The following is a 14,037-nucleotide window of genomic DNA, read 5'->3' on the forward strand; positions in this document are numbered from 1 at the left end:
CACCCTCTGGGGGAAGGACCTTTTTGTAACATCCAACCTAAACCTCCCCTGACACAGTTTCAGGCCATTCCCTCGAGTCCTGTCACTGGTCACCACAGAGCAGAGATCAGTGCCTGCCCCTCCTCTTCCTCTCCCAAGGAAGTTGTAACTGCAATGAGCTCTCCCCTCAGTCTCTTCTCCAGATTGAACACACCAAGTGCCCTCAGCCACTTCTCACACGGCTTCAAATCAAGGCCTTTCACCATCCTCGTTGCCTCCTTTGGACACTCTCTAACAGCTTCATATCTTTCTTATATTGCAGTGACCAAAACTGCACACGGTATTTAAGGTGAGGCCACACCAGTGCAGAGCAGAAACATCTTATTCTTTACTGTCAGAACTTTGTAATGCTTCCAAAAGGACAAACGAGTGAGATCCCACAACACCTTCACCTGACCTAAAGCAGCACTGCTGTGACTCAGACCTCCTGTCTCTCAGTGTGCAGCCCCTTCTGCCAGCACTGCTGATCCCACAGACAATTAGTTTTATTGTACCACTCTCACATGGACTAATGTACCAGCATCAGGTTATTATTTCTTTATATACTTGTACCTTACTGGAAACACAGGTATTGACCAGAGTTAGTCAACAATGTGTTAAACAGCTTGCAACGTGAGGCAAATTCAAGACAGGGTGTATGGAGAAACAGACAATAGCAACCAGCATGGTAGCACACAATTAGCCTAAACTTCAAGCAACAGATTTGTAGAGACATCAAAACAAGGAAGGATAACAATTAGTTTTGTAAGAATTTATGGGAAGTTCCTATGAAGAGGGAAGAAATAACCTGGGAATGTATGTAACAGAGAACAACACTGTGAGCGAAATGAAGATTCGTGAATTTCCTCATTGGAAGATGCCACTACTGGTACCAGTACTGGTACCAGTCCCATCATCCACCCACCTGCTCAGCAAAATTCTCTCGCCAAAAGCTCTCAGCTCCAAGTGACCTGGTGTAATAGGTGGCCTGCCCACTAACCCCCAGCTTGGTAACTGCACTGCAGGAGGTGCAGCCTCCTCTGGCCTAGCGGCAGAGTTGCCCATGTGAGACCACTGATCCACCAAAATCAGTATCAACTAGGTTAGCTTAGACCAAGGGTTTTGCTGATGCTGCCTGAAACAGACTGCTGAATGTCCACCCACTGCTCTGACAGGAAAACTGGAAAGTGATAACATCTGCAGAATGAAGAGCTAGGGAGTGGGAAGGAGGTAACTTCTTTTAATGATGCCTTGCCATGTGCAGAAGTACAACAATTACAGCTTGCTAAGGGCCTTGGAAATGAAAGTTAATGTCTTGCAAATAAAAATGTACATAAGAAGTAGTGTTATGGTCTTGCTGTGAAGCACAGCTCAAATGCCTGAGGTAGGTGTGTGTACTTTGAGTTAACCAGCACAGAAAAGTCCCAGAAGCAGGTTATCTCCGGCCCTGAACTTTGTTCTTCAAAAAATCTTTTGTGTCTCCTTTACAATCAAGTTAGAGATATGATATCTATCTATTCAGTTGCAGACATGGGAGAAAGAAATCTCCTCCACTTGTGCAGCAGTAGCCTGCCTGTCTCATTAGTTTGCCTTTGGCAGAGGTCTGTGATTTCTCTTTTAGACCTTAGGTAGGATAAACCTTTTTTCATTTACAGTTCATATGACTTAGAAGAGGAGAGTGTTTCTGGCTAGCAGAAATCAAATTTTTTATTTGCAACCACAATTTTTAGAGTTTTTTAACTAAAAAAACAGGAACAAATTTGTCCTGTCTTTTGTGATACATTTATCTGTCCTCTATCTACTCCATGACTGGATATGGAACTGCATGGTTACTTTGATAAGGAATTAGTCCATTGATAGTTTCACTTACAATTCAACATAGCTGTGTATGTTATTTTAAAAAGTAAGACTTCAGAATTTTAGGAGAACTCTTACAGAATGTACCCTTTCCTTATACAACCAGTCAAGTCATTCTTCTTATATACACAATATCATGGGAAAAAATAATGCTAAAGTGCTGAACTACCAAAAGCAAGGAAAATCATTTATAGAAACCACTTCACCTTGAAATAATACTTACCAGATGAACTGCTAAATGAACACCCTAGAGCAGTGCTGATGAGGACAAGTGACAATAACCTGGAGTTACAGAACTAAACGTTTATGTTGTTCATTTAAAGGGAAGTGTCCAAACAAAGCAGTTAGAAGATAGAAATCTAAGTTCAGTAGAGGTTTTGTAGGTATGACAATATGCACATGGGGACTTTTTTTGTCCAAGAAAGAATATCGAACTTGTGTTTGTTGTCTTAATGAGTTCACATCTGAACAGAAATTTTGAATCTGAAAGGTACTCAGCTAAGCAATGTCTCCCATGTGAAATCAATGGATTGCTCAGGAACAAAATACCAGTGGGGATCCAATCTAATTTCCCAACTGAACTACTCACTACTTTAAAACCAAACTGGCAAACTGGGATCCCCAACAGTTCCCCACCAGTTTCATTTTGCTGTTTCTGCAAGCTGTACCCAATGTCCTAGTTAGAACAGCTGGGACCAGTTCATCACTGGATGGGTGTAACCCAAACCTGTGTATTCCATAGCCTTCCATGCCATTTCCCAGAACCTGTTGTCGACAGACCATTTACACCCTCTGCCCAGAGCAGCCCTGACTCCTCAGGCTGTAAACTGGGTGTTCAGAGGCCTGTGAGATAGGAGGGTGCTCCTGTCCTCACAACCTTTGTGAAGCTTCCTGCCCTGAGGGAGGTACTGGGCATTCCTGCCTGAACTGGAGAATATATAATCTTGGAGTCTTGGAACTTTTTTAACCACTGGTGGGATCCAGAGGAAGACTGAGAACACCACTCTCAACCAGACTGTAACCACCACCCTCAACCAGACTGCAACCATCACTCTCGACCGGACTGCAATCACCACTCTTGACCAGACTGCACCAGCACTCTCACCAACAGGTTTTTTTTTTCCCCTCTCCTTTTACTTTGGACTCAGGGGGCCCAACGAACACCACTCTGTTCATGCCCCAGGGTGCTGGGTTATACATTTGGGTTTTGTGAGTTAAAACCAATTGTTTCTCTGTATAATTGTACTTATTGTATTATTTTATTAAATTGTTGTTCTGACTTATAATCTCTCTTTTGAGTTGAGTTCATTTCCCCTGCTGGTTTACCTTTAAACCAGCACACCAGACAAAACATTTTTGTGTTGCTTCAGCAAAATCATTACACTGGAAGAAGAAAATGCATTATCTCTTTTCATTGTGCTAATTCTCTGCTCAATTCTGCCTATGCAGTCTTTGATTTTTACAGAATCCTTTTTCCCTATGACTACTTTCCAGCAGAGCCACCTTGCAGATTAAAGTAAATAAGAGCTTCAGGTGTCCACGGAACTGCACCCTCACAACCACACAGCCTTTAGGGGATGTCAGTCAGCTCTGCTCTATACTCAAGAGGGACAGGCACGTTAAGACCACGTTCGTTCTCCAAATAACTTCTACTGAACCAGCAATACCGTGACATCCTTCCTCTTCCATCACCTCCCCTGTATCACACTTCTTCACCACCACAGACAGGCATGCATTTTAGCAAGACCAGAAAGCATCAATGTATATGAAGGTTAATTCATTCAGCAGAGAGGTGTATATCCTCTTTGCTTCACACTTTTGATACATGTGTACAACAGCTCAGGCAGATACACAGATCTAAAACCAACCCAGAAGCATGGAGCTATGCACAGGATAACCACACTGGGTCTTCAAAAGGCTCTGCAAGCTGCTCAAGACTAGTGCTACAACCCTGTGAGCCAGCTAAGCCTGAGGTAGGTCGAACACATCTACTTTCACCCATCACAGTAAGAGTGCACCATCAGTGAAATGCATTCCTATTGTGATTTCTTGTTTTCACTGATATACGATGCAGATTTGTGTTCTTAAATGAAAGCTTTTGTCCACTGCCAATCTTAAAAGACGAAGTCATACTCTACAGCTAAGGGATCCCCTTCTGACTTTTTTAAAACCATATTTTACCACTTGGAAAGACATGCATGTGCACCCAGTTTTAATATCAAAAAATATCACCAGCTGGCATTACTTGGAAGAGAAAGTGGAAGTCCTTTCACAAGCTAGCCGAGGACAAACAGATGTCAAGAGAAAAAGGTTGGTTGTGAGTCAAGTTCGTGGAGAACATCAGAAAAACTGTGTAGCAGGACGCTTGCAAACGCATATTGATACACGACAAATGGTCAGAAAAATGCAAAAAAACGCAAAATGCATTTCACTAGTTACAGTTTAGACAAAACCAAGAGGAAAGAAAATAATTCGAGTAAAATCGTGGTTTGTCCCAAGTGGTTACTAGCAGTGCTGTAGTAGTCAATCTGCAGTGAGAGTAACAACTAACAGCAAGATTAACAAACAATTCATCTTCTTTCAGTGCAACAAAATCCTGCCGTTCCTTTTCTTTGAAGCGTTAACTACTTTGTAGTCACTGGATTAGAAGACTTGAGTACTTGCATGCTATCCAGACATGCTGAGCCTAATGACAACTTCCTTTACAAAGCAACAGCCTCACAATGAATAAACAAACTTAAATAGCAAACCATTCTTTGCACAGAGAACACAGTGACAGATGCTATAAATTAGATGGAATACTGTAAGTAGCATTTCTTCCTTCTGAGCAACCACACAGGCAACACAGAACATCTATAGAAAGAATTATTATTAAAAAAAAAAAGGTTTGCTTAATGCTTGCAATGTTCAAAAGAAAAAAATACAGAGGCTCTTTAAAATAAATTCTCTTAATCAAAAATATGATTCAAAGCTTGAGATGGTGACTGCTTCTAACTGACATCTTTATTGAATATAAAATGTGAATGTAAGACTTTGAAAATAAGCCATGAAGAGGACTCCACAAGTCTTCTACATAGAAGATTCTCGCAGTTATCAAACAAAACTCAGTATTTATTACCATTCTTTCCTTTTACATTTTCTTCTCACTGGCTAGGGGGCTAAGACTGTCAGTTTCCTAATTAGTGGTCAAACATATTTCCATGTCAATGACAGTTCTGAAAGCTATTCACACCTTAGACAAAGTGCAGTGAGTTTAGAAAAAAAGATCATCTTTTCTGCAAACAACTGGAAACTCACTGAACAGGATTAATTTGCCTCGTCTGTCATCTGGTCCTTTTCTTTCTGCATCTTGCATTTCTATGCTGTTTACAGCAGAAAAGAGATTAAGGAGAAAAGTGCAATTCCATTACAAATGCTTAATTTAATGGAGACAGTCAAGGTGAAAAATCATTCAGTGTCAACTCTTGACTCAAGGATAAACTTCACCACTAAACTTCTTAACGACTTAATTAATGCTAGAAAAGGTTTGATTGAGGTTTGAACTAAAAATAGTGAATGTAGCCAGTGTCATTTGTTAAAAAGCTATGTGAAGACTTCTTGTGCTCAAAGCTACATCGACTCTCACAATTTTTACAATTTCCAGAGCTAAATTTCTTTTATTAAAGTCAGGACGGAGCTATAGCTAAATCTTATGCAACTTTCAAGATTCGTGTATATTACAACATTTTGTAGTTGGGCATTCAAAGGCATTCAGAAGTAATCCGTGCTTGTATTAATTTCTCCACAAACACTGTACTCTCAGAAACTAGAGGGCGTTTTTCTTATAAAATTAGGTAGAAGTTCACAAGTTTCTGGACTTTCAAAATCATAGGCAAGAGTTACCATTATTTCCCAGACAATCTGTTGACAGAGTTATTACTTTTTTTTTTTAAATACTGCTTTCTGCATACCTCTCAAGTCACGTGAGCATTAACTTCCAGTTGATTAAACGTCCTTTTCTATTTAATGGCAAGGGGGCAAAACTCTGTATAAGCCGAGCCCATTTTACATCACCATTTTCAACAAGCGACCGTCCTCGTTTCTGTTGCCTCTCACCTTGGCCATATTGTAAAAGAGAACACTGAAAAGGCTGAGGTAGCATTTTCAAAAATAAACCTTAAACTGAAATGTAGATTAACAAGTACTCTATTTACCACTAAGCACATCTAATTAAACAGAAGAATACCGCTTAACAATAGAAGTACACAAGTATTTATTGCCGTGATTATGAGCTCTCAACCACTGAGCTGCACATTCAGCGAAGAAAATGGAGTCTCAAACTCCGTACCTATCGAAGTAGAGGGAATCCACACTTTCCACAGGTGGTCGAGACGATTATCACGAGCCCGTTTATGGGGCAGCGTTTTAAAAAAAAAAAAAAAAAAAAATCCCAAATGCACTTTTAAAGGTAATTTACGATTTCATACTGCCTCAGAGAGAAGGTTGAAACGCTCTCGCCAAATTTGACGCGCCTCTTGAGGGCACATGCGAGCGGAGAGAGCGGTACCACCGCCCGCGACAGCAGACGGCGGTGGCTCTGCCGCGCTCCCGCAGCGCTCCCGGCCCGTTCTGCCGGCGCCAGGCGCTCTCCCCCCTCGGGCAGAAGGTTCCCCGGGATCCCGCACCCCTCCACCCAACCCCGGGAAGCCGCGGGGCGGCTCTGGAAGGGCAAGAAAGGGCCTGGCTGCGGCAGATGCACAAACGCCGGTGTACACGGGCTGCGACGGGAGGACGGCGGGAGAGAAGCTCAGGGGACACCGCGCACACCTCCGTCCCGCCGCGCTCGGGAAACCGATGGAGCTGCTCGGGGTAATGGGAATAAAGTGGGGACGGGGACAGAGAATGCTGCATCTCCTCTCACAGCATCTCTCAGAGCACGACCGTCATCCTCCCTGCGGCCCCGGGGGAGCCGCTGCCTTCGACCACAGACCCCCCTTCCCAGCCCCCCCTGCCCGGCCGACCGGGAGATCCCCGGAGCCCGGGACCCCGCGGGAGGGGCAGAGCGGCGGGGCAGCCTCTTCAAAGGGAGCAATAAAGCCACTAGGAAAAATAAACGCGACGGGAACTGACCCCAAATCCGCGAGCTGTAACATGCCCGCCTCCTGCTCTCGCCCCGGAAAGCTCCCAGACCTCTAGCTTTCTGCTAACCCTCTCCCTTCATGGTAAGGCAACAAATGGCAAGACCTCGGCCCCCGGAGCTGAATAACAGGAAATATAGGCATCTGTCACCTCCCGCGGAGAGGTAAATGGATTAGCGAAAGCAACAAAGGGAAGAAAAGCCTTTTCAAACGTGCAATTGATTAACAAGTCCCCTCTAATCTGCAGCATCACTGTTTTTCCTTAAAGACATCATCGGTCTCCTCCAGCACTTCGGTGCAATTAAGTTAAAGCCAGGAAAGGCGGGGGAGGAAGGCCCTGCTAAGCGCCCAGTCCCCGGAGCACTGCCCCGTGGGGACAGCACGGGAAGGGTTACAAACCTGGCATGGAAATGGTGCAGCCTGTCACCTCCTCCCTCAGTCCCTGGGCAAGGCGCCCCGGGAAGGCGTTTGTGAGTGAGGTTTATCTGCTGCAAGAGGGAGAGAGGGCAATTTTCCAGAGAATGGCTTCATGGAAGATCAAAGAGCTGAATCCGGCAGCTCCTACCTCGCCGGGTGCATTTCACATCTCAGAGAAACGAAAAAGTTAAGCCTCCCTTTTTTTTTTTTTTGCTTTGAAAGCACCACATAACTTAAGCGTGGCGGGGAAGGGGAGGGGGAATAATCTAAAAAAAAAAAAAAAAGTTTATGCGGCTTCTTTTACAGGAACTGTAAGTCTTGCACCATCGCGGCTCTCCAACTCCACACGCTCCCTAAAGGTCCCTGTAAATCACGGCACTACGCTCGGAGATGCCGGACAAACTGGCATCTGTTCAGCAGCCGCACCGCCGCTGCCACGGTGCAAGGTCAGATGTTAATAAGGGCAGTTTATTCAGCCCTAAAAACAATCGTGGAGCTCTCCGAACCGCGCGTGCAGTGCTTCCCGAGCCCAAAGGCCGACCTCCTCAGTCCCCGAGGGCCGGCCAGGTACACAGAGAAAATGGGACCCTCTAAAGCCCAAAAGCACACAGAAGGAGACCCCGCCGAGCCTCCATGAGCTGCAAGCACGGCGGCTGCCCCCCTCGCCCACTCAACTTTAATCCCCTTCTGGTTCCTGCTGAGATTCTGGCAACGCTCAACGTCCCTAATAATAACACATTATTATAACCATTCCGAGGAGTGGGCTGGAGGGCGGGCAGAGGAGGAGGCTCCACTCATCGCTATCCACCCTCGGCAACAACTAAAACCAGAACTTTTCCTTTGTTTTCTCCTTCTTCCCCCCCCCCCCCCCCCCGGCCCCCTTCAGTGGCTACCAACCAGCCTCGGTGCGCTGAACAGGCTGAGGAGAGGCACGAAGCGACTGCCGCCCGAGCAAGACAGGGGCTCCGGGATGCGCTCGGGGCAAAAGTTTTAGCTGTCCTCGCCTCCTGCCAACTCCCGCCCCCTCGTAAAGAAACACAACGTCAAGTTTCCATTGTGCCAAGAAGAACCGAAAAAAAAAATAAAATAAAATAAACCAAAAAGGGGAGTGGGGGGGAAGAGAGAGAGAGAGAGAGAAAGGAAGAAAGAGGAGAAAAGAAAAAAAAAAAAAAAAAGAAAAAAAAAAGGGAAAAAAAGGAAAATGAAAAAGACAAGAAAGAAAAAGTAACCAACATGAACCACCACCTGGGGATGCTGGAGGCTCCGCCGGTCCCAAATGGATACGCGCAACTCTCCTACGAACAGGCGCGGCTTTTCCCCTGCCTCCCGTCCCCCCCGCAGAGCAGCAGCCGCAGCATCCTCCCCTCCGGCCGGGGGTCCCGCTCCTTACCTGCCGCGCGGAGGCGGAGGAGCGAGGCGGTGGCCAGCAGGGTCAGGAGGCGGCCCGCCGCCCCCCGCCGCCCCTCCGCCGCCGTGGGGACCATGGTGCCCGACGGGCCGCCGAGCCCAGAGCCCGCGGAGAGCAGCGCCCGCGGGCCGAGAGCGCTCCGGTGCCGGCGGGGGCTCCGCGCTGCCGCAAACTTCGCCCGAGCTCCGCCGCGCCGGCCCTGCGCTCCCGCTAGCGGACTGTCCCCGACTGGGGGCGGGGGAAGCTGCGCTCCTTTCCCCACCTCCTCCTCCTCCTTCGCCTCCTCCTCCTCCTTCCCCAGCATCCGAACGTCACCCGGGGCAAACCCGGCACAGGGGAGGAGAGCGGCGCCGAGGGGCGGAAAGGACAAGGACAGTCCCAGCGCTCCGGCACCCTCTGCTGGGGCAGCCCCCGCCTCCGGGGCGAGCCCGCACCCACCTTTCCCGCGGCACTCCACGACCACCAGGAGCCAGCCGGGCTTGAGCCCCCTCTGAAGGGCGAGTCCTGCTTTCAGAAGCCTCATGATGCTTCAACTTCCCTTAGAAAAACCCCAGTAAAACAGAAAGACGCGGGCGAGGGGCACATCGGCCGAAAACGCTACTGCTTTTCTCCTTTGCCTCCTTCCTCCTCGGTGCGCAATTGAGGTGTTTTTGCACCCGGGCAGCATTAAAGGCACAGTTACTGCCGACTGAACACAGTTTCTCCTGTCTCCAAAGCGCCCAGTGGCGTCAGCCCCGCGGCACGTACTCCAAGAGGCGAGAGCCACCATGACTAGGATCTTCCTCGCTCTCTACCGGTTCTCTCATGCTGGGGTGTCAAAAGCAACGTTTGCATTCTCTCTTTACCAGGCTGAAAATTATTCTGCTCCCAGTAAAGTTTCAAAATATTTCAAGGTTATTTTCTACCAGAAATCAAGGCATCCTTTTCTCTCTTTTTTTTCTTTTTTTTTTCTTTTTTTTTTGGGGGGGGGAGGGGAAAAGCGTTGGATTGGTTTAAGATTTCTTTGTAGTTCAAAGAAATCAGTATTCTAAGATAATGCAGAATTGTCATCAGGCTTCTGGTAACTTTGTCATATAAACTCCAGGAACAGTTTATCACCCAATCATTTGCCATATTTTTAAAGTTATAACTTAACAACATTTAATCAGATGTCTTCTCTGTAAATACAATATTTCTATTGTTTTAGGTTTCCTTTCTAAAGATTTGATGCTAAGTAATGCTGAATACATACAAGTTCCTTTAAGTTCTTCCCCAAATCAAGCTCTAAATTCACAATAATTTCAGTTAAATTAATTTTCCATTAAATTTACCTCGTATTGCAAACAAAGGCAAACACTACAACATATTCTTTCTTCCTCCTTTTGCACCTTGTTTCTTTCAGGTCTTCAGTTCCATCTTGAAAATTCTTCTGGCACCTAAGAATGACAAAAGGGAGGCCCCAATCCCTCTTTGGCAAGAATGTAGGACTGACTGACTTCAGCCCCTTGCCATCATAACAACACATTTTATAATCCCTTTCATAAACATATGAAACCTAAGGTAAAAGTAGAGGATCTTTTTTACGAGCTTCACTCCTTAGATAAAAAGCTGCTCCAAACTTTGCCTCTTTGATGGTTAGGAACCTACTTCTAATTTCCAGACGATATATATTTGGGCCAGTTCATATTCCTCACCTCTTCTGCCACTATTCTCCTTTCACATAAATACCCTCCCATTTCCCCTCTCTATGGTTTAAAATGACCAGTCACATCTCAACCTTTATTTTTTTACCCCTAAAAAGCCTCTAAATCTTTTAATTTCCTCTGAAATGATCAGTTATGTGTTCCATGATCACCCTAATCCTTTTTCCTGCCACACTGACTATCCCCCCCTTTCCCCGTATATTTGGGAGTCTGATTTAATATTTCTGATGATGAGTGGCTTGAGTTAGACATAGTATTGGGGATACCTTCTCTGGCAGAACACTTCTACTTTTCTTTCTGTGCTGAAAAGACTGATAAATCCCGGTGAGTACAGCACCTTGCCAGTTATTGGTATACTATGATGTGTTTGAAAATCTACATTCTCTCTTTCTTTATTGTTTCCAGTGTATAACTAACTGCAGAGACCTGCATCAAAATTCTACGTGTCTGGCCTCATACATCCACACCCCCTGTCCCCCCTTTCTGTAGCTCAAGTCATCAAGATCAGTGCTTTCTGCTCCTTCTTTTATCAAGAACACCTCTTGGCTCTGCATCAACAAAAAATGTTGGTTGCACACTGATAATGTGTTCCAAGGGATTTTGAAATCACTGAAACTACATTAAATACTAGAGATCAATAGTTAAGAGCATACCTGAAGTTAATACTTGGCAATTCAAAATTTCTCACTTTCCACCCTTCTGCCAGACCTACATCCACCTTAGAGCCTATCCAGGAATCCCTGTAAGCTCCATCTTAACCCATACCTTCCCATATGGAGGCATATTAAATGTTCAAGTCCAGGTGAATGAGGTCTAGTATGTCCTTTGTTTTGAAAATCACTGAAAGGAAGCTATTAAGTTCAGCTGACAGGATACCCCTTCAGTAAATAAGCTATATTCTATTAACTTCCACGATGTTATTTTTTTCTTCATAGAATGGTTTGGGTTGGAAGGGACCTTAAAAGTCATCTAGCTCCAACCCCCTGCCATGGGCAGGGATACCTTCCACTAGACCAGGTTGCTCAAAGCCCCATCCAACTTTGCCTTGAACACTTCCAGGGACAAGGCACCCACAACTTCTCTGGGCAACCTATTCGAGTACTTCACTACTATGAGTAAATAATTTCTTCCTAAAATCTAATCTAAATCTCCTCCCTTTCAGTTTAAAACTGTTGCCCCTTGCCCTGCCACTATCTGTGTCAAAAGTCACTTTCCCTCTTTTTTTATAAGACCCCTTTAGGGAGGGCTGGAAGGCTGCAGTGAGATTCCCCTGGAGCCTACTCTTTTCCAGGCTGAAAAACCCCAATTCTTTCAGCCTCTCTTCATGAGAGAGGTTATCTGTTTCAGAGCTTTGTAAATTCCTGAGGCCAAAGTGATACGGATATAGATAGTGAGATAGATAGATAGATAGATAGATAGATAGATAGATAGATAGATAGATAGATAGATAGATCGATCTCTAGGTACAAGGATTACTTTTTCTCACTCTTCATAAACACCATCTATAATGCTGCTGAACAAACCCTTGATCTCTGCGGGAAATGGGCAAGATCACACCACCACGTAACATGGTACACAAAGCATATGTAGCACCTGAGCTTAGGATGAAAAAAGACTACATACCCTTCAGCTTATCTACAAAATAAAGCTGTCATTTGACGCTGGCTATAAGTAGCCAGTGTGTTCGTTATGTCCCAGTTACCTATATTTGCACCTCCTTCAGTAGATTACACAGGAGAGGTAGGGAAAGGAAACAAAAAAAATGGCCTAAGGACTAATTAGGCCTGCAGTTGAAGTTTATTCCACAATTTTTGCAATATGTGCTGTTTGGTAATGATGATAAGCACAACTCTTATTAGAAGATGGAATTAGTTTTCTAATGCAGGGCAATAGATGAACTCAGAGTCAAGAAGTGTGCCCAAGAAACTAAAGCAGAGACAGGGCTATGACTTTTAAAACAAAGTCAAACTGGTTAAAAACTGCATCAGTTACCTGTCTAAAATGCTACAAGTTCCAAGTCTATCTTCCTCTGAAACTTATGATTGTTCAGCTGTGTTTCTTGCTTTCCAAACTTAATAGGAGAAAAAGCTGTCTGCATAAACTAGTTTACATTTTGCATAATCCTCCCAAGAAATAGCCTTTTGCTAGGATACGGATCCAAATGTTTTTTTACATTTGGGAAAAAATTAGCATTTCATAGAAACTTCAGTTGTGAATTATTTTTTCTGACCTAGCAGGGGAAGCTGTCTATGTCACAAAGGCTGAACGACCAGGCCAAGTTAGCTGTTGAGAATTTAACTCACCTTCGTAGCCGCAAATCGTTTTGTCACTGGCTGCAAAAACTGCCACTTCACAAATCCTTGCTCTGTGTTGCAGGAAAATACGCACAGCAGGCAAAGAAGAACGGGGCAACAGCACATTTCTTCTGAGCTGGCTCACCCTGTTCATGTGAGCCATTAGAGAGATCACTTGTGTTCCCCAGCATATGGTCCCAAACTGTTTTGTCACTATTTGACAAGGAAAAAGCTGTGCGTGTATTTGTTTGCACCACCATATGGCATGTGCCTGATAGGAGTAGTTAAGAGCAGTGGGCAAAGCTGGAGTTCAGCCTGAACTTACTTGGGAGTCCCTTGCAGAATTTGGGCGGACTTCCTTTGCCATGTGTGTCTGCTCTCATAATAAATATAACAAAAGTGACTTTAAAGAAAATGTAAGGTTAAATATGGTTCCAGCTCAAAGGTCTCAGTGTTCCCACAATCATCCTAAAAGCTTAGATAAGTTTTAACTGGTACGCTGTCTTTAATCAAAAAATTAATTCCAAACTTGATCTTTTTATTCTTACGATGAAAACAGGACAGAAAACATTATTGCAAACATTACCTACATGCTTCACATTTGCAGGATCAACTCTTGGGCTTTCTTCTATAATGTTAAAGTACATCCCACAGAATTCTGCTATTGGCCAAAACTGAAAAAAGGATTTAGGGCATAAAATATAGGACTCAGATAGGCTTCAGACACCCAAGTCCAAACTTGTAACCCAAAAGTACACTTGTTTAATCTTGAAGTGCAAGTGAAAAGGCACAAGGGGAGGCCCAGCTGGGTTGCTCAAACACTGAGCACAATTCCCACAGTGTGGGAATTCTATGGGACTGGTGGCCACCTGATAAATGTTACACTTAGCAAAACACTCAATAGAAATAGAAATAGTTTTGGAGCAGCCATTCAAATAAAGAACTGCATGTTCACAGTCTACCTGTAAATTTCTGTGGCTTGTGATTTTTTGTTTTGTTTTTCATTAAACTTGTAACTATCAAAGTAAAAAATAAGTTAAAAACAGTCATTAGAAACCTTCTCCTTTACTGAAATGAAATTATTATCAAGTTTTGATCCACACTTTCAGATCACTGTTTCTTATGCTTTTAATATGTAAGATACATATATGTATATTAAAAATAGCCAGAATAAATATTTTGAAGGAACTATTTTACCTCCATCTCTAAATAGGCTCAGGAGTCATCTCCCTCCTTGCTTGTTT

The 14,037-nt window shown here is 44.4% G+C and overlaps 1 protein-coding gene across 1 annotated transcript in view; it reads right to left on the bottom strand.

The window, feature by feature from the left end:
* Positions 1–8,978, bottom strand: part of ROR2 (receptor tyrosine kinase like orphan receptor 2) — a 148,446-nt gene extending 139,468 nt beyond the window's left edge. The window contains exon 1 of the mRNA XM_027714442.2: positions 8,800–8,978. Within this exon, the coding sequence (XP_027570243.2) occupies positions 8,800–8,893 (94 nt within the window). The 5' untranslated portion in view covers positions 8,894–8,978. The remainder of the gene's footprint in view (positions 1–8,799) is intronic.
* Positions 8,979–14,037: the final 5,059 nt, after the last annotated feature.

Source organism: Pipra filicauda, unplaced genomic scaffold (assembly GCF_003945595.2).
Source record: "Pipra filicauda isolate LSUMZ 115617 unplaced genomic scaffold, ASM394559v2 scaffold216_size1298047_pilon, whole genome shotgun sequence".
Taxonomy (NCBI): domain Eukaryota; kingdom Metazoa; phylum Chordata; class Aves; order Passeriformes; family Pipridae; genus Pipra; species Pipra filicauda.